Source organism: Zootermopsis nevadensis, unplaced genomic scaffold (assembly GCF_977971745.1).
Source record: "Zootermopsis nevadensis isolate Lab colony 2312 unplaced genomic scaffold, Znev_1.0 Znev_ptg000010l, whole genome shotgun sequence".
Lineage (NCBI taxonomy): Eukaryota > Metazoa > Arthropoda > Insecta > Blattodea > Termopsidae > Zootermopsis > Zootermopsis nevadensis.
The window spans coordinates 14605265-14626273 of NW_028259142.1; the positions used below are offsets into that span (position 1 = coordinate 14605265).

Here is a 21009-nt window from a genome sequence, read left to right on the forward strand (position 1 = left end):
TGGTGAGCTGAGAAGTGCATACAGGATTTCAGTCTGGGAACACCAAAGGAAGAGTCCACTTCAGCGACGGAAGCATATACAGGACGACAGTCTAAAAGAAATTGCCACAAACCAATGTAGAAGTTGACAGTAACTCAGTCTATCGAGAAATTCCCTTCGCTTGAAGAACCGGAAGGTTTATTACTGTTTCACAAAAACATGCCACTTATGCCTAGTCCATGTTCCACCATCTTATAACCCCAAAGATCAACTTTAATAATATTCTCCCATCTTCATTTCCCAAAGTCTCTTCCCTTGATGTTTTCCAAATAAAATGTTTCTCGTATCGCCCACGCGTGTTATGTCTCTCACCCAGCAAATGCTCTTTGATTTAATCGCCGTACAGGGGAGTAGACCTTGCTTGCTATTTTCTCCATTCTATAGTTACTTTCTCTTCTTCGATCCAAATACTCTCAATTAATGTACTTCCACTAAGGCGAATGATCTAGTTTCACACATAAAAAACTGATAAAATTACTGTTTTGAACGCTGTAGGGCCAAACTTAGAGTAACCGTTTTGTCAAGTAAGGGAGATGATAAGAATGTTAACAGCACCCACTTAATCTGCTCCTAATTTTATTGTATAACGACAACGGCGATTGTGGTGATGATAATAATAATGTACAGCATTTGTTTTGTGATGCCCTGTATCTTAAAACTGAAAACTTCGAAATGTGTCATAATTATTTCTTAACATGCTCATATTTACGATAATTAAATGAAAGCTTTCACAGCCAAATGTTCCTCTTGTAATCTGGAAACCAGGAAAACAACAGAAAAACCACAATCCAGCAACAGAAACAAAAAAAGAGACGGAGAGGAAGTTGTTCCGTGTGTAAGTTTGAATTCTGACGCTTTTTTACGTCGTTGTGGGCGAGGCTCTTCTATTTCTGTTGCGCGCGCAATGATGCAGCGGTTCAAGGTCGCGGAGACCGGTGTCAGTGGTCGCAGCTCTCGGTTTTGCAGAGCACTGCTGCTCCTGCTGCAACCATTTCCGCCCGGGCGCAACTAACAGGTGGTCCTATCAAATTACTGCCAGTCGATATCCATCACTTTGATTTGTTTTGTTTATTTGTAACGTCTACAGTCGCATTAAAGCGACGACAAAACATGGCATAGGAAGTCAATGACGTCACTGTTCTCTCCACACATTTAGAAGTCGTTAGCAGCCAATTACTTTGCATTACAAATGTTTTACAGGCCTGCAAAATGCGCGTATTTGAAATGTCTGTCTGGAGGGAGTTTCTTAAATGGGCCGCTACAAAAGGGCATAATTATGTGCTTCAAATTGTATAACTTTTTCTTAATGAATTAGCCCATTGTACGGGAAATTTTGACGGAATGTTTTATGTGCGATCATTTTATCGGTAAATTACAAAAATCAGCAGTACGTTGTTATCAAATCCTTCAAAAATTATTTAGACAATGTTCCGAGTAGGGGACCGCAGCAAATTTTTTTTGAGAATACCATTATTCAATAGGTAGTGAAAAGTAGAAAGTGTTATATCGTATTCCGAGAATAATTTCAACGACTGCAGAACGGAAAATACCACAATCTGTCCGCCAGCACCAATAATGTTGCTTTAATATCTGTCGGAAAGTCTATATGATGAATAAAGAAATACATTCTTGTAATTTCTTTTAAGTCGCATCTTTCAGGTTAACACGCAATAAATTCGACGACGTGCACATTAAAATACTTGTTGTATTTCCCTCTCAGACAGCGTGCTATGAACCAGGTCTCGACGAAAATTCTGATATAAGAGAACGGGACATTTAAAACCAGAATTAGTGACTTATGTGCAGCTGGATTCCTGGAGCGGTCCATAGAGTCATAACAAGTACGCAATAGAACGCCGTGTTTCGACAGTACAATATGGAGGCACAGGAAGTGAAAGCTGGAAACACTTGCATAATAACGTCTGTCTAACCCAATCACCTGATTTTGGATTGCGTCCCACCATAATAATATCATCTCGCTCTACTTACCGCTTTCTATTCGTGTCGCGAGCACGCAGTACTTATCTGGCTCATCACGCCATCTGTAAGTTAATGTGAAGGTCAGCCGTCCTTCCGTCCATTTCCTGGTCATTGGCATCTGCATGCGTCACACAGCCAGCCAGGGGACAAAGAGGACGCCGGAGAGAGTGAGAGGAGACGAGCTCAAGGTAACTGGTTGCGCGCGGTGATGTCACTCAACATCTCGCTGCATGATACATGCAAGAATCGAGCAAGGCAGTAACCAGGAGGAGGGGGGATTATTCCCCGCCTCCTGCAGAAGTACCAAGATGTGATTAGCTGACAAAGTTTCGTTTAAGAAGAGGCCAATGTCAACAGCACAGATCGCTTCTGAACGTTTGTAATGCGCCCTATTTCCTCAATTTTAAGACGCAGTCTGCTACAAAACTGTATTTTCACGAAAAGGACGCTGTATCGATTCTTTGAAGCCATCAAATGTAAGACGCACCAAGACTTCAGAATTTTTAAAAATGTGAAAAGTGTGAGTCAAAATCGAGGAAATATTGTAATTCAGTTTCTGTTAACTAATTTATAAATGAAATCCTATTTTCGTTAACATTCATTACTCGAACTGACTTCATCAGCGGATCAGTTCAGAATGTCCATAGCTTAACTACATGCTTTTGGGATCATTATGAGTAGATAAGTTCAAATACACGTGGGTCCAGTCTGCAACGGTTTGGACATTCTGCATTTGCGTCCGGCATGTAATAATCCATTTTATAAAATGTGAATGTATACACACATTTGAACACGTGCATGTCATATAGTGGGTCTCGTAAGATAACTGAGCGTTCTGAACATTAGCGAATGTAAAGCCTCACATCACGACCGATTTGTGGGCCACCAGGTGTACGACCACTTCTTAAACATTTAATTTAGTCTTTGGTTAGTCTGTTACACATTTCTGGATTTGCAAAGTAAAAAAAATGTTAATTTCATTCTTTTTTCGGAACTTGAATCTGAATACCCGTCTCGTGATCTTGTGGAAACATGCCACGGCAGAATATTAATCAAAGCAAATTTTAACAGAGCAATAGCCACGCGCATGAATCTCTTAACACAAATAACTCAAGAGGCTGCGGTCAGCAGGAAACAGAAAACAGGAAGTTATAAGCCAACTTCCTGTGCCATAGGCTAAGTAATATCCAGTTCTAGTTCTTCATCAAACTATTAAATGACCAAAGCCTACCTAGGCCTGGAGACCGGTTAACCTGATGAGGGGTGGGGGTCGCGGTTTTCCTCAGTCCCTCCAGGAAACTGCTGGCATACTACCTTAAAATAAGCCACGGCCGCTTCCTTCCACATCCTTTCCAGTTTATTATTCACTATCCTCTCATTCGACGATATATAGTCTGAGCTACTGATAAAGCGTCGTTAAATAATCAATATATGAATAAACAAACAAAGAAGGCAATCCTTTAAATGGCATTTAGAATCAGGGAAGGTAACATTAAATCAAAGCAAGGAAAGACTAAAGTACAAATAACAATAGGTCAATCAGAGAGAAAGGAGTGATAATATGAGGTTTTCTCAAAGCATCAGCAAGGTTACGAGTTTCGGTCATCAAGACTCGAATTTGCTCCTTTATGCCTTCACCGGAAGAAATCGTATTACCCGGGCTTCAAATAATCCCACGCTTTTCGGTGGAAAGAGGAATTGGTTCAATCCCTTATCTCTCTCCATCCCAGCCTCCTAAATTAGGTACTGCGAGATATGAAATGGACATCAAGAAATTTAATTCATATTATACAAGAGCCGTTTGTTTTATGGTCTAGTGTCAAGAGGAATTTATTGCCGTCAATCGATTCTGGAATATCTTCTCATACTGTCGAGACACATGTGCATTCTATCCTCACCTCCTTAACAGATACAATATTACAAAAACAAGTTTTAAATTTCAGATAATCGGGCATTAAAATCATTCCATCCTAAATCTTATGTGCAACAACCCAGAAGATAGCCATCTTACTGCTGTGAGAACCTCACATGTCAAAAAATAAAACATGACATTCTGACGTGATCACTATTCGTGTGCAGGTTTTAGGCGTTGTTGCCTACTCTGACTGGCCTTTTTGGAGAATTTATTCGCCAAAATGATGCACCTTTATAACAACCGGTAAGATTTCTTGAACAGGAACACATACCATACATCGAACCACACGGTTACTGGTCAAATCATACCAAGATATTTAATTATTCGAAACCTCGAAATACAGTCACATAAATCAACGGTTTAGATCTTTCGTGAGCGGTCTAATGTCGTCGCCATGTCCTTTGGGCTGCACAAATGAGTGCGCACATTTCCCGTGATGGTACAATGCCGTCACGAACCGTGAAGAAAACCAAGCACCCAACTTCCGTTTCGTTTGCATGATAGTTCTTATCCCACGTGTACATATACACACAGATTCTCGTCTATTGTATAATATTCATTATTTCGTTCTGTGAAGGGGAAGGGGGTCCTTGATTCTCACTGGGTGAAAAGAGTTGATGGGGAGAGGAAAGGAAATTATGGTCAATCACAGTCCACGAGGAACTGAAAGGAAACTAAAGAAAGGAAGATTATTCTCACAGAACGAAGCAAACGAAAAATAATAAAAATGGTGCTTCGTTTTCTAATGACCGGATCTTGGTGGCCACCTGCTCGAGTAAGAGTGATCTGACAACCGACAGGTAGCAGCACTGTCTGCCGTCGCGCTTGGTCGTACAACTGGGTTAACGTGCTACTTGGTACGAATTCAGCATCACGAAGGTTACATCAGACTGCTTTATTTTCATGTCGTGGCAACTGCTGAAGATCGAAGTCCGTAACCACTACGTTATCGACTTATATACCAAGGCATAAAAAATAATAACGCAGTCTCCATTTGCGCAAGAATGACCATATGACTTCATACGTTATAAAAAGTCAGAACACCACAGGCCCACATGCAAATGTTTCGCTCGCAAACAGACCTTTATCGTGCAGCTAAAACCACAAAGGAAATTCTGAAACACTTGTTGTCAGAAAAGCTTGCACTAAATCGAAGACATGGAATTAAATTCTTCAAACGAATTTTTTATACGGAGAGGAAACAACACAGACCCATGCAAGATGTATTTTAGACCTTCCGCCCTAGAACCACACTTCTTCCTTCCAATGCTGTGTAATAAATATCTGGAGCTGCCGGGTCTACACCGCCAAATATGAATTAGAATCTTTAACACGGACATTGCGAAACGTATTCTGAAAGTGAGCATTAATAACTGCAGCATCGACCAGATTCAGTCGGAATGAAGCAGACAACGAAAATGGACAAATCCGTTCCACTACACAAAGCTCTTACAAATTCTCCCGCGCTAGTCGTGTTGTCTTTCGCCAGAGAGAGGAAGTCTGGTTTCCGACACGCTTGTGACCTTGGTGTGGTCACTCACATCTCTTTGTTCGCTCGCAGGACACCCTCTGGAATGTCGTGGATAGAACTCGGCGTCCCAGTTGCATCAACGTCTTTTCGTTGCTAGGCGTGGTCCCCTATCGCTGAAATATGGATGGATTTTCCGCCCACCTGAACACCACGAGTGATAAATGCTGATACTTCTCAAAACATTCTCTAATGAATGCAGATTTATATCCTTACAGGTGCACACAACCGTTAGAACACCACAGGAGGTGGAGAGACGAGTGTCTCGGAATGTCTCCCGAGACATTAGTTAATGATTTTTACACAAGTAATAATTTATGCACCCACCAGTGCACCCCTTTTCTCACCGGTGTTCTATAACTTTCACAACTTGCAAATATTGTGTAAGTCACCCAACGACCGCGAACCCACCCAGATGGGAGTTCAACATTTCGCCACTCAGCACCGAGCATATTCGTCTGCAAGAAAGAAACAAGAAGTGATTCCCCCCTCCACCGGCACCATACCCCCTCGCATAAATCAAAGTACGTAGACGTAACACAACAAAGCTCAGCTTGTAGTAGACTACAATTGCAATGAATGAAATGACGTAATAGGCCAGAGGAGTCTATAGTTCGCGGTTCATTTTAAAGCGTAAATAAAATGTCTAGACAGACAGACTCAGAAATAAAAAATTCTTGGTCTACTTAAAGAAATCAGAATTCAGTGTTCAAATTCCTATTTCCAGATCGGCAACGTGATCAGCGCACGACAGACAACGTGCATTTTAGAATAGGCTTATTTGTCGAATACTTTAATGCGATTTCAGAGACCCCACTGTCCCTGACGTTCATTTATTGTAATTACAAATCCCGTAGCAGAGCATTCTAAATTTCCTTCTTCTAAATACAATTAAATACGTAATTTCACTGATTTAAACAATGCGTGGGACACCTCTCAAAGAGACTGTCGGAATGGAAACACGCAGACAGAACGAAGCTCAAGAACTCTGTGTGAAGCACGCATTAAAACATACATACCTGGGCCTAAAGTCATTATAAAATTGTTACAATTAACTATGCGTTTTATTTTTCCTTCTCTGTTTCTTATTCTCCTTGTTCAGCTTTTTACGCATTGTGCCATCTTGAAAATTAACTTCTGAAATCACGATATCATTTTAGACATTTGGCAGCGAGAAAGGGTCTACACAGGACAACACAACACAGAAGAATAGCGACGAACACCCCTGCCTTGAACGGAATTCGAGCCCAAGATTTCAGTGTTGCAGCTGTTCCAGATCGCTATCGGCATGTGAAAATAATTTGGGAAAAGTTGCACATTTCCCAAACGCGTAAAAGACCTGGTCCAAGCTCGCGGCTATTTTAGCCACTTTCCGCCCCCCCCCCCGCCCCCCCCTCAACGCGGTTACGTAAATCGACGTGGCACGGTCACTTCTGCTGAAACGTTGATAAACAATCTGAAACGCGACACAGAAATGCTCCTGCCGATGTGATGACGTCACATGGCGGAAGTACATACCGGGACGTCATTGGTAACCCGCCAGCCAATCAAAGCTACCGACATCACCTTCCTGCCACACGGCCCTACTGAAGAACAACATCGACGTAAGGCGGAAGTTTCAGGAAGAATTACAATACAAACAAATGCAGCATTTTTATCACTTCCTTCCTCAAAACAGATATCGATGGCCAGAAAACTCGCCTTCAGAAATTCTGACATTCTCGCATTTCATAAATTAACCGTGTGGGGTCCATACATAGTATTTCTAAATATCTTTATTGAAATAATATCTATTAAGATCGTGTGTTACAGTATAGACATTGCGTTAAAGAAACGTGTCACGTGATGGAACTGTACCTGGTAATTGGTCCGTAACAGACAAAATGGCAAAGATACAGAAGCAGCGCAGTTCTTTCGACGGAGAAAACAATGGTTAGATAAAGACTTCAGATAAGTGTCTCCTAAGATCTACCGCGAAACTTCTGCGTTGATATATATAGTTCTTCAGCAAGTAAACAGAATTCGGAAACTAGGATTTAACACACACCCTCCCGTGGGCCATCTAATAAAGCCAACAAACAGTTACTCGACAGCGCGCACTTTAACATTGATATGTAGGCCTATAATTTAATAACCAAAGGTTAATTTTTAATTTCCTGAAGACAGTATGCCTACTTGATGCGCGTGTGAAATTTGATAAAAGAAACTATAGACTACATTCATTCCCCAAAGCCAGGTCTCTAAAATTTCGAAATATTTGTCCTCTTGCGCAATGAAAACAGCGCCATGTTCCTTGTTGCGTGTTATTTTTAGTACCAGCTTCACCCAAAGACTGAAAGATGTCTGTTTTATCGGATCATCAGCTCCGCGTTGTGTTTGCGCGGACGGATTGAATTCAAGGTCTGCCGTATGAAGGCAACGGCACCATATCACTTTTTCCCCCCACCGAGCCATGAACTTCGCCTCAACAGATAACAATGATACGTAAACGCATTTAATTGATCGCTCTTCTGGCTGACACACTTTTATGAAAGATTAATTTCCAAGTCAATACAGAAATATCCTAAAGTTTGCATAAGACGTTCAGACGAATAAAGCGTGCGTTGTACAAAACTTATATAAAATTTCCATTCTCTAAAATCCGAAGAGGAGCCAAATTAGTGTAATTCGGTACACATTACACGTTGAGGAAACAAGAGTTAAAAGTAAAGTTTGTCCCACTATACGCCATGTAGGCGTTTGGGGTGAGTGGAGGTATAGCTCCTCTCTTCCTTGACCTCGGCACTAGATGGGGGTGAGTGGTCAGCATCACGCCCCGGCCGGCTTTACCCCCGGGAAAGTACCCCGGTACCCATTGTAGAGGAGGCTGGGTGGGCCCCAGAGCCGGTCTGGACGCAGAGCCTAGAGGAAAAATCCTCTGCCCCCGTCGGGGATCGAACCCCGGTCGTCCAGCCCGTAGCTAGTCACTATACTGACTGAGCTATCCCGGCAACGTACAAACAACATATATAAAGAAAAGGCCAGTCAATTGCGAACTTGTCAACAAATCTGCCATTCCATTAATTTTAAACATTACTCAGAATGCACACAAAATCCTAGTAGAAGAACCCCCCCCCCCAAAAAAAAATACCGGCCTTGGGAACCCTGGGCGTACATGGGAGGATAGTATTAATATAGATGTCAAGGAAACAGGGTATGATGGACTGCGTGAAGCTGATTAATGGTACGACGCGGCAATGAACATTTGGGCTCCACAAGGCAGGTGATTTCTTTACTAACCTTCTAAAGAAGGGTTCTGCTCCACCGAGTCAGTTAACGCGTATCCTACATTTCTGTCTGACTTTCCTGTATTAGTTACATGCCCAAGTGCGATTCATTACAATTCGTGTGCAATTACACTTCTTCGATGCCTGCCTTCCTAATACTCATACCGTAATAGTTCATATTTTTCCTGGTGTTCGATATTCCCAATGGCTAGAACCTCTGCTGACTGTCAGGAATAACTGCGAATGGTAAGAAATTACTTTCGTAATGAACACGCCACGTTACTCGGTTTTGTGGTGAATATAACATACGGGTTGGGCACAACTACTGTTGAGAGAAATCCAGACTGATAGCATGTGAGCTCCTTCACCTCTTACAGTAGGTTCCTAATTAATAAAAAAATGCCATAATATTTTAAAACATAACGAAGAGTTCAGCCAAATTAAATATTAGACACATGCCACGCCTGCAGAATTAGGAAGATCAACACAAGGCTGCACAAATACGGGACATACCTTTCATTGCAGACAGCGCCATTACCATACACCGGCAGACCGAGGCACTTGATATCCCACTGTCTGCTGGTGTGACCGTGAGAACAAAGTCACAATTCCTGAACCTGAAAAAGGGCAAGAGCTGATCCCTGAAAGCACGCCGTCACTGTTAAAAAGTAACCACGCGAACAGACCATGTAAGTCTCTAGCGCAAAACATTACATTCGTTTCAAAGTCCTCTTTTCTAGACGTTAAACATATTAAATTAAAATTCAGTGCATATGGACGAATCCACAAGCATTCGGAACTTTAATGATGAATCCTGTAACTACCACCTGCTTTACTGTTCACATCTCTGCATTCGCTCAGAGTTATTTTATAATATGTTTCTCAGAATAAAGAGAAAAAGTTTTGCTAAGATCATTAATAGACTAAATCATCCGACAGGCCGCTTTATTGCTAACTGGAGTTATAACTGGCTGGACTAATCTGGCTCAGAAGAGGGTAATGTAAAGACGATGATGAACTTTCGGGTTGCATAGAACGCGGCAAATTTCTTGCCTGGGTGACCACTGCTTCTCTAGAAAGATACTGCTCCATTCGGTACTTTACTTAAACAATCTGTGAGAATGTTTGCGCTTGACATTTCGTTTTCGTTAACATTGTCAAGGCCAACAATGCCACTGTTGTCCGATGTATCATTATCGAACTGAAGTATAGACGATTCCATTAATTTTCGAACGTCAGGGAAAGCAACATATTCAATTTCATACAAAATACAGTAGTATTTAATTAAACTGTCCATGTCTACGGCATTTCCTGTCCCAGAATGTTCGTGCTGATACAAGACCCTGCTATTTTTTTCCTCGCCCACACGACGCGCTGCCGAGTGCAACATCACGTGTCAGTTCCGCAATGTCTTGGTTATGTTGGCCTGGTTCAACGACACACTGACTTTCTAGAGCCCTGCTGAAGGTCAACAAGGAATTGGCCAACCCCTCGCGTCTGCGCATCAGGCCAGAGCACACCAGTGCTCCCTGCACGCCGACAACATAACTCACAGTAAGCCTTCCCCTCCCTTCCAGACGACGGGTTCTTATCTTTACATGAGGAGGGGGGGATACATTACGTAAAGATGACACGACCCGTAATTGAAGCACCTTTTTGAATTATGCACGTACTACATGTCTTATTTACCAGGAAGTACTGCAGCGAAACAGTACAGTGCAATATCAGAAAGAAAAGGTGTCTGCTTTGGTTTTTTTAAAATTAAATTGTCTGACAAGTTAGTAATTACGACCATACTCCAGTCCGGACAAACATCAATAAGCTGTTTGAGACACAATTAAATGTTGTCTTCTTAAAGCATATTGACGATCAATCGCATATTGGTGAGATTTCAGGTTTTCACTGCGAGTAAGAACACTCCTGTCTTTTTGGATGTTGTGCCGTGAAAAGAAAACGAACTCAATTATAATATTTATAGATAGTATATATATATAATCAAACTGACATGCTCTGGAGCCTGAAAGAGATTTTTAAATATTTTCCTTATCAGGTACCAGTCCCTTACAAGCAAGATATTTTCCTGTTCAAAACCTGAAACCATTCATGTGAATGTAGGAAAGGAATGCACTATTAAACGCCCATGGGGGCCCACCTTTGGGTACAAATCACAAACGCGCAAAATGACGCTGTTCTGGGAATCCGAGTGGCATTTCCCTGTTGAAGGAGCCTGTCCATGTCATGTTCCTTAACTGCCTCCTCCCCGCCCAACATGCCGCTATTTTCTCCAGGAAGACCTTGAGTCGGTACTTCGCCCCGCCAGCCGCCGATCCATCCAGCTGGATGCCTCCCCAGGTGGTGCGTCAGCAGACGGCTGTTCCCAGCAATGGTGTTCCTCCCATCACAAACATTTCCTCTGTCGCGTTTTCCTGCCTGCACATCTTTTCACTTTTAATAGTGTGGCTGGGGGGGTTATAGAAGACACCGCGCCGGTGTTCTAAATTAAAGAAAAATAATGGAAAGGTATTTCGAACAAGATAAGCGCTGTCTACGTGTGGTTGGTTCAACATCCCACACCGCTTCAGGGTTAATAAATTAACAAGTAATAGACTTGGGGTCAATGTAATTCCTCCTACCATCTGACCATGGGCCTCTCTGGGTGGTTTTGCATCTGCAATCCTTCACGTAGACCTGATGGAAAGGAATATTTTAATCCCGCGGTTCCAACACATTCGTCACCCTATTTTCCTTCGTCTATGTACGTCAATCTGTCCACCCCCACGAATAACTCTGGACCAGCTGACGGGTTTTCATGAAACTTTGTATGAACATTGTGTCAATAGAGGTCGCTAGAAACGACTCCCTTTTTGAAAAAAAATTCCTATTATAAACACTACCAGCATAACGAGCGTAGATGCGCCTCCAGCACCATTTTATGTAAGAAATGAAGATACGATAGAAATAATTCTCCGATTAAATTCGCAGCGAAAGCTTCAAAATCTTACACAGACACCCTACACACCTACATTTCTATTCTGATCTAAAAATAACAACTGCTCCTCAAATTCTTCAAAACGCAGACCCTGCTGTGCGGGTTCTTCATTCCGGAGGTTAAGTAATTAATTGATTCGTTGTGTATTTAACAACGCTTTACTAAGAACTCAGATTAAATGCAACAATTTTCAAATATAAACCGAAACGATGTGAAAAGAGGTGGGCCTGACTTACAATTCTGGTAACTCCTGGACAGTCTAAGCAACACACCAGTATCATATCCGAGATTGGAAGCTGAGACCTCGACAATACACAGAGGTGGGTGGTCAACTTCACGTCCTGGACGCTTTGCCCCCCGAAGAAATAAGCCCGGTACACCCATCGAGTTTCTTGATCACTATGCTGATTATGCTTTTCCAACAAGATGTCACTGCCAAGCAATGGCATTCAAACAGCCTTCAATTTCCTGCACTGAAATATCTAGTTGAAATAAAAGTTTCTGAGCGGACCAGAACATGAGTAAAATTGCAAATTTTATGAACTTGGAATGAGGTTTTCTGTTGTTCGAATAAACAAATTACAGCCTACGTATTAATATATATCTGTACATAACAAACAATCTTTTAATATTGCCGAAAGATTCACAACAAAGCCTTTACAGCATTAAATTTGTTATTTCACGTAAAACATTAATAAAAGATGGCACTGCAGTGCCATATTGTAGCAATCTGTAGAACACGATATGCCAGTTCAACGCGGAACGGCTGGCTCAACCCATTCGGTTCCTCCAGGAAAATAAGCACCAGAGCTAGAGGAGGATGCCGTCTAAAGCTTTGACGTGTTATCGCGTAATTATCACCATTCCTAATCTGCGGAACGCGGATGTGGGCAAGCTGCGCCGAAACAAATAGTCATCCTGAAGAAAGTGAGCATATCGGAAATATGTTGCTTTCCCATGGCATCAACATTAGGGAGTTCTGTCATGAGTTGTTTATTGTTGGTTCTTCGTAAACAATTTGCCCTTCCGAAAGCGCAGAACTGTGCGTACTCAAGGCCTCTAAAGAAGGATGAATATCGTTTTATGACGTAACTGGCGTTAACGAAGGGGGAAAGAAGACAGAACAAATAAACCCCACCAACACTAACCCCACCCCACTCCTCTTTATGTTTCGCAAATATGTGATGTTAAAAAGGTGGCAGTCTTCTGGGTTGTAGCGCCTCCATCATTCGTACGATGGAAACGGCAAGCACCTAAAACGTCCAACTATTAACACTATAATGGACACTATTGCCATACATGTTTCGACCTCAAGAGGTCATCATCAGTGGCATCAGGGAAATTAATACATATAGTCAAATGGTTCTAGCAAATTTCATAATTAAAATAAAAGGTAACTGACAAGATGACTGCACTAGATGCAACAGCTAAGTGCGAGTTTTACTCCTGTGAATAACAGCATCTAGTGCAGTCATCTTGTCAATTACCTTTTATTTCAATTATGAAATTTGCTCGAACCATTTGACTATATGTATTAATTTCCTTGATGCCACTGATGATGACCTCTTGAGGTCGAAACGCGTATGGCAATAGTGTCCATTATAGTGTTAATAGTTGTTGGTTTGTTCACTCTATATTCGAATACACTACACGGTATGCAAAGTTTTAACCTAAAACGTCGCTAAACTTCTACCAGACTACGCGGTGTACAACCCCAGAAGACAGCCTTCTTCGTACCCACCGCCTTGAGAACCTAAATTTCTAGAAGTAGTGTTATTTTCAGTCTTAACCGCAGATGAAAAAAATAGTCGCAATTTATTCCAGTTTCGGGAAGAAAGTCAGATGCTTCGAAATGGTGATACTAGAAAATGATTTAATTTACAATTACGCAATTCATTTAACAATTTGTGAACATTTCAGAACGTATCGCCTCTATTTTCAGGGTAGATGACGGAATACATACGTTCCTTCGAAATAACGGTAACCACCTACCAGAATACACGGCGCTACAACCCAGAAGACAAGTCATCTTCAGACTCACGGCCGTGAAAACCTCAGATCCCACATGTGTATAGTTGGTTGCATATACTCACGGGGGTGTCTGCCGCCGGGGTAATGCTGTGGAGGTTGGTGATGACTACTCCTGGACTGGTGCACTGTGGACTGGACCTGGTGCTGGTGGTGGTGATGGTGGTAGTACGGGGCCAGGAAACCGTGGTGCCCTGGCCCAGGGCTGTCTGGAGTTCTCGCCGCGGGCCCTGTGGGCAGTTTGTGCCGTCATTAACAACACAAGGCGAGGATAATCGGAATAACAGATCAGCAAGTTCTTCACACCTTCTGACCTCCGTTACTGCGGAGGAAGACATACTACCTTGTCACTGTACCTTCTCTCCTTGCACATTCGCACCGCTAAGTCCACAGACGAAGTCGTTCGGACACAATTCCCACCCTTCCACAATTGGGCGACAGAAAAATTAAACCTTCTGTAAGATCATAATTGTGGAATACTTTTATACGAAAATAAACTTATATCGTAAGATAAATACTTTTATTAGAAACGAATAAAAATAAAAATTCGTTTTTGGGAACAGTGCTCGATGAGCGATAACATAATAGGGCGACAGAAACGTGAATTTTATTGCTGACTGAAACTCAAAACAATATCTCGAACATTTTCAATTGTATTCGAAATGTAATGATTGTAAGAACTTACTTTGCATTTTCTCGGTATACTTAAAAATTAACACTTTAAAGGAAAACTTTCATCTGAATAATCAGAATTATATAAAGAGATAAGGAGGAGGGCCTTGGAAAAAAAACCCTGAAATTACGAAACATGTACCATGCCTGACATTTCACTGCTTTATTTTTCTTCCTGTAATGCCATATTTTGATAGATAATGTTTACTTTTCAACTGTTCTGTGTTTACATCACAGAGTACTAGGCCTACGGAATTACGTGTTCGTCATATCTTCAAGCACTTGCGTCTGTAACGCACAAAGTAAGAAAGGGATCAAGGGAAAGAGGAGAAAAGGCGAGGGAACACGAAATAAATTATTTCACGTTGAACTTCAACTTGATCTTTACACTAGTAACTAACTCTCCACGGTAAACACACTTATGACAGCAACCAAATTCAATGTATTATGATGTTTAGGGGGTGTTTTACTGTTTGGTCTAAGGACCAAATGAAACCCATAGAGAAGCTATGTCGGCAACACGCAGATCCGTCGTTACTTCCCAAAGTGTTAAAAATAACCGCTGTATATACTTCATCAGAACGTCTCACTTCTCTTCCTGATCGCCTACAACTGTTGAAATTTACAATAATCAGTGTCAACTGTTGTGTTTGAGGCCCAACGTCAGGTGGAATCGTATTCTCGCGAGAAGCTTACAGAGACGTTATTTATATATCTCTGAACATATTAAACAAATATATTCATGTTTTAAAGTTTAGATCTGTAATACCTGTATATGGCGAGTTGGCGCATCAGCATACTTCATTTTGTCTGATATGTACTGTTATCAAATCGAATGGAACGGAACACTGACCTGGGGTAAGCTGGAGGCGCGCCTTCAGCTCGTCATTGGACGTGTGGCCACTACTGCTACTGTCCACGTCAGAGACGCCGGAATCCGCAGGGCTGGGTGGTAGAGAGCCTGAAACAAAGGAGAATCGCGTTTAGTACACATGGTGGAAAAGAGATAAGCAGATAGAGTGCAGAGAGAACAAGGAACTTAACAAAGGAAGTCAAGGAATGAAAGGGAAAGAAAGCCAGCTGAAGATGAGTAGAACTTGAAATCGGCACATCTGCCGTGACGCAGAACACGAGAACGGAACAGTCCTCACTCTCCCAACATCTACATAGTTGCTACATCGTCACTCTGCTCCTAGCCACGTTTCTGTTAACATTATCTAGCAGTACCGATGTTTGGGCAAGTCCTCCTTGAGCCATGCCGATTTGGCAGCGATGCTCTTGAGGAATCACTGTGCCATCATTTCGGGCGGGGAATCCCTGCCTACAATGCACCGTACCAACTCTAGAGAGGCCTGGGACACGGTGGATTACGTACTTTGAACATTTTCATTACGTTTCGAGTATGTACCGCCCTCTTTCTTTCCTGCCAATTGCGACTGACTTATTTTGCTCCAGCTGTACTGGTCATATCACGCGCAGCAAGAACTTCTGACTTGCGTTTTTACACAGACCGAAGAACCTGTATTAAACATACAACTGCCCGAAACGGAACGCCATTCTGGTCCACTGGGACATCCTTAGACGCAAGGTGCTTCTTATATAGGAAGGATGTTTATATTACAGATGAAAATGCTTAGGAAATTAACATCCATCGGCGCTGGTTAACAGAGCGGTGTTTAACTCTGTGTGACAGACATTTCAGTGTTAGACAGAAACTGGACAAATTATTTAAAGAAAAGAACATAACGGTAACAAGGAAGGTCACAGGTTATATTTCAGGTCCACACGACAGCGTGAATGAAGATAAATGTTTTCTGGAATGCTGCGCCATGCCAGTTGGAATATTGTATTAGCGTGTGGATTCAATTAAACTGGTTCTCGAAAGGGTCCAGTGTCAGGCTCTTTCAAATAGGATTCCATATTAGCAGAGGATTTTCAGAGAGAGAGTTGAAGATCTTGAGTCATTGCAAAATAAAATAAGTCGATAAATGCGACAGCAGCGTTAGTGCTTATGCGGGCCATAATTCGCTGTAACAACGTTTCAGAAACACTGATTATAAATTATTTTCAAAAAGCCAGGAATATTCGTAAGAAGTAGAGTCAACTGCACCACTTCTATCATCACAAAGACACGCAGAAGCGGTCAAGCAAGCTGCACGCTCGAAGCGTGATTCGAACCAATGATGACACCGTTCGAGACCATTTGCATTCAATCAACCACCGAGGACAGGCCTATTGAGACCCACAAGTGGTCAGTTACGCAACACAGGCGCATTGAGAGCATTGACTGCACTAATCCCCCACCAATAAGCGTCAGAGGTCGTGATAAAGTTGGCCTTATCGCCAGCTAAAATCTTTTCTGAACCTTGCTATTTCCAGACATGAAACTACGACATCTGAGGAAAATGGTCTCTCTACGTTTTGAGTCTGTAGCAAAATATTCAGTATTCAAATATACAAACCTGTTATTTTAAACGACAGTGAAATTGGTCTCTCATCGTACGGAATGGCCGTGGACTGAGGGTGTCAACGAATCAAATGATACGAACACTCGGACCGAAGAAACACCAAGTAACGAGGCACTGAAGAAAACTAAGTAATGAGGAGATTCGTAACTTGTAAATAGGGCGACCACATCAGGAAGAGATTGGCGGAGAACGTAGTTTGCGTGAAAGATAAGAGAATGCATGGAAAATGGGCCGGTACACCTGAAGGGAAATACCATTTGAGATATTTCGACATCATAACTTACAGCGGCGTATTTCTGGAGTGCCCGTAGGTTAATTTAGTTTCATGTTGAACGCAACGGATCAAATAGATTCATTTAATTATTCTCCTTTTAGATTAAACGCGGGATTCCAACTAACGGGAGCTGAATTCAATCCACGACGGCATTAAGAAACTGGGGCAATTTTTCTTTGGCTTTCCATGACAGCTGTCACTTCACTGCCCTTAGCTGTGCGTCAGGCCCGACCAGCCAGCACGGTCGTCAATTCGGACTCACTTCTGGCCCGACATTTAGTCGTACTGACGTAACAAGGATTTGACTAAATATAATTAGAATGATTTGTGTAATTCTATTAACATATCCTATACTTATAGCATTTTGTCGAAAACGAGAACAGAATGAAGCTAGCCAAACACTTAATAAAGTAAACCAACAACAAACTAAAGTTCATCATCAATCTGCAGTTGTAAAAAGTCCTATCTGAGTTGACAGTCTGCTGTTTGTGCGCCATTAAATCCAGCGGCGCCTGTCTCAGTACGACCTTGTCCCTGTACTATCACGTGACAATGTGACCCCGACCTTGCTTTTAATAGGAGCAGCTGTGAAATGTTCGACAAACAGCAAGGGTTAACGCCCTTTACAAAATAAGCAACCGTGTTTGCGAAAAATGAATGAAAAGGTACTTCCATCTGTCAGGTGTCGTCGGTACAATGGCGGAGATGTTTGCAATGTTACGAGGTCGGGCAGATGGTTGCGTACATTTTGTGGTACAAATATGTGGGGGTTGCGACAGATGCATCCACCCTCCGCTGCAAAATATTACAACCCTTTATTTACAAAGACCGTGTGTTAACTGATGCAAACAGCTCACAAACATCTCCGTTTTCATGCACTTACTGGATTTGTCCTACGACCCATAACAAAATAATTCACTTACGGAAATATTCCTCTTACAGACAAAAACCTACTATTTAATAAACGAACTACGTACAGCATAGTCGTGCTTAAGAAGTTGAGAGTGGCTCAAATGGTCACCTTTCAAGGAACCCAAAGCTTCATCACTGGGCATTGACATTCCGCCCAGCTATATTCCACGTGAACTGGCCTGGCACTGAACTAGATCCTCCGTGGTGTTAAGCCTGGGTTATGGGACGCGCAGGTTTACGCAACACCGTCCATATACTTTTACTAATTGGGACACTTTGACGGGTTAGTTCGACTTCTGATGCGGTTCCATCAGTGCCTAAGCATGACGCCAGCAATGGAATTCGTGCTAGTAGATCCCCCTCCCCCAATGTTCTGTGTTTCAAATCCAGAACTTCCTGACGCAGTCACTGGTACAGATTTCTGGACCCCCAGTAGTAATCACCAGACTGGTAGAAGAACGTTCCGCGCGCAACGAAATGAACAGCAGGCGACATAAATGTTGTGGCTGTTTTCCTCCGCGAGACGTTCAAAAACACTAACTTGGCCCTAGAAAAATAATCCTTCATTCACATAATCATTGAATTTCCTTTTATATTTTTCCTACCAAACTTTCTTTTTCTTTTTAATGTCCTTTCGTACGCTTTGTAGGCAATGTAAGCTGTGAAGGAGACATTTCATTTTATTATACATTTCACTGCGTTCGATACGGCAAACGCTATCATTGATAAAATTCTGTGCATGCCTAAAATAAAGCTGACATGAAGGAATCTTTAATTATGACTGCCAAATAATTAAGAACTGCGTTACGGCATTTACAAAAAATCACTGAAGAAGACGTTCACATCGCCAGGAGTTTCCGATTAAACCCGCTTACTGATGGCGGAAAACGGAAGTTAATTTGGTGCACTTCCTGGGTACTTGTGGGCCGGACTCCTGTCAGCTTCAACAAATACGTAGTCGTTTTTAGGTATGGCGGGATGCTTTCGGTTCACTACGAAAGGAACAACGCCGAGCAGACAAGAGAAGACAAGACGGTTCGGGGAAAAAAACGTCTTAACTGGCGGCTGTCTACACTGAACAAGCAGTAGAATACAAAAGTCGGTCACGTTCTGGTCAGCAGCTCCCGACAGTGTCGCGTGACGAAGAAAGTGCTGAAGAAATATGGTGGTTTTTAGAAACGAGGTCAGAGAGGACCTAAAAGAGTCTTTGGATTCATTCTCGTATTAAGAAGAGGACAGCAGAGGGTTTATTTCTTGCTTCATGGCTCAGCAGCTATAGAAATTTTACTCTCATGACACCACAAACTTCTGCTTGTTGTAGACATCGGAGTAAGAGTCATGACGCGCCCTATTCGATCAGCGAGGGCAGCCTTGTTTAATTCTTCACATTCTTCAGCACCAGACGTGTTTGACGCTGTTTCGAACACTTTCGTCTTGTTTTGACTGCTCTGTGTGCGTGGTTTCATTCTATAAATACGGCGCGGCCCCTTATCAACGTTGCTATGGCGTTCTCTTTATCTGAAAGTTCGTTTTTCATGTCCAGATTTGCATTTCATCCAATATACTTCCCATCACGTACCCGGCCCTGAGGCCTACCGAGGTCGTTTTACTCAGGGGTAAAGCTGACAAAGCGTGAAGCTGACCACCAATCTTCATTTAGTGCCAAAGGTATATTTCCACTCCTCAATACGTCATAATGACATGGCGCTCAATGACGTACGGGAACAACTTTCCTTTAATTTTTAAAGGGAGTAATAATTAAGAAAATGGATAACTTTACTTTCCCTTTTATTGTGTGTGTGTGTGGGGGGGGGGTAAAGAAGCCAGAGTGTGAAGCTGAAGACACGTCTTCTTCACTTTTATCTCCACTTTAAGGCGTAATTATGAGGCCCTATGGAATGTTTATCAATTAAATTAGCAAATCATTTTAAACAGTGCTGCTAATATGGAGCCGTTCTTGCATATTTGCTGTAATTGCATGTCACTCTGAAGCCAGAGCTCAACTAAATATTAATTTAAAATGCAGTTCCTACAGCACAGAAAACACGTCTCCATTTAAAAAATACCTAGGTCAATGGTATATAAGGAAATAATAGCTGTTTATTCTAAGGAATACACGAAACCCATAAACACACCGTCGGCAAAACGCAGAAATACTGAAGATTAAAGTAAATGACACATAAAATTGCCACTGGGACTTAAAAGAATATTAGACGTGTGCATCACACATTTCCCTGGGAATGGTTAATGCTGTGTAGAGCTGTTAACCGTTGACAAACAGAATCGAAGCGTCTTCAATAACGTGCAAACGGAGGGTTGGAGGTTCCATTAGTGGCCCGCCAACGTGTGGGAACGCACGGCAGACTAGATGATGTTTTCTTAAGCAAAACCGGATGAACCTCTCCGCCGACATTCCGCTTCCGACTCGCAGCAACGGTCAGCGCTGACCCCTCAATACATAATGTCACGATTAATGACCAGCAGGGTGAAGGGTCAATCTGAGACACCCGCATTAAGTACGGAAGGCTACCCCAGTGAATGGACGCAGCCCCTAACAGCACGAGGGTAGCTTCCTCAGCGAGGATCCGTTGAGAAATAAAATAGTTGCTCTTGAAAGGATTAAATGGACAGAGCGAAAAAAAAACACGTTTAGGACTCCCCGGTTCTGGAATTATTATGGGGCGACGAAGTTTAATGATGGACATTTAAAAACTTCGGTTGCGTCGTGATACAAAGAGGGACGTTAAAATTACATACATTTTTCTGAAGCTCATAACAGATTTCATATTAAGCATCCAGCCTGAACTCAGAGCGCTATATCCTTTCATTCAACTGTTTGCCTGCGATTTATAATCTACAATCGATTTGTGTAACACTCGATCCAACATATGACGGTTTAGATGCATCGTAATCCAGAAGCTTTAAAATTTAATCTTTA

General features: G+C 42.2%; 1 protein-coding gene across 4 annotated transcripts in view; it reads right to left on the reverse strand.

Annotated features, from left to right (window-relative positions):
• Positions 1-21009, reverse strand: part of Eip74EF (Ecdysone-induced protein E74) — a 287703-nt gene that overhangs the window by 8483 nt on the left and 258211 nt on the right. For all 4 annotated transcript variants that reach the window (XM_022087089.2, XM_022087086.2, XM_022087087.2 and 1 more), the window contains 2 exons: positions 15271-15378; positions 13811-13975 (listed from right to left, as the gene is read on the reverse strand). In XM_022087089.2, the coding sequence (XP_021942781.1) occupies positions 13811-13975; positions 15271-15378 (273 nt within the window). The remainder of the gene's footprint in view (positions 1-13810; positions 13976-15270; positions 15379-21009) is intronic.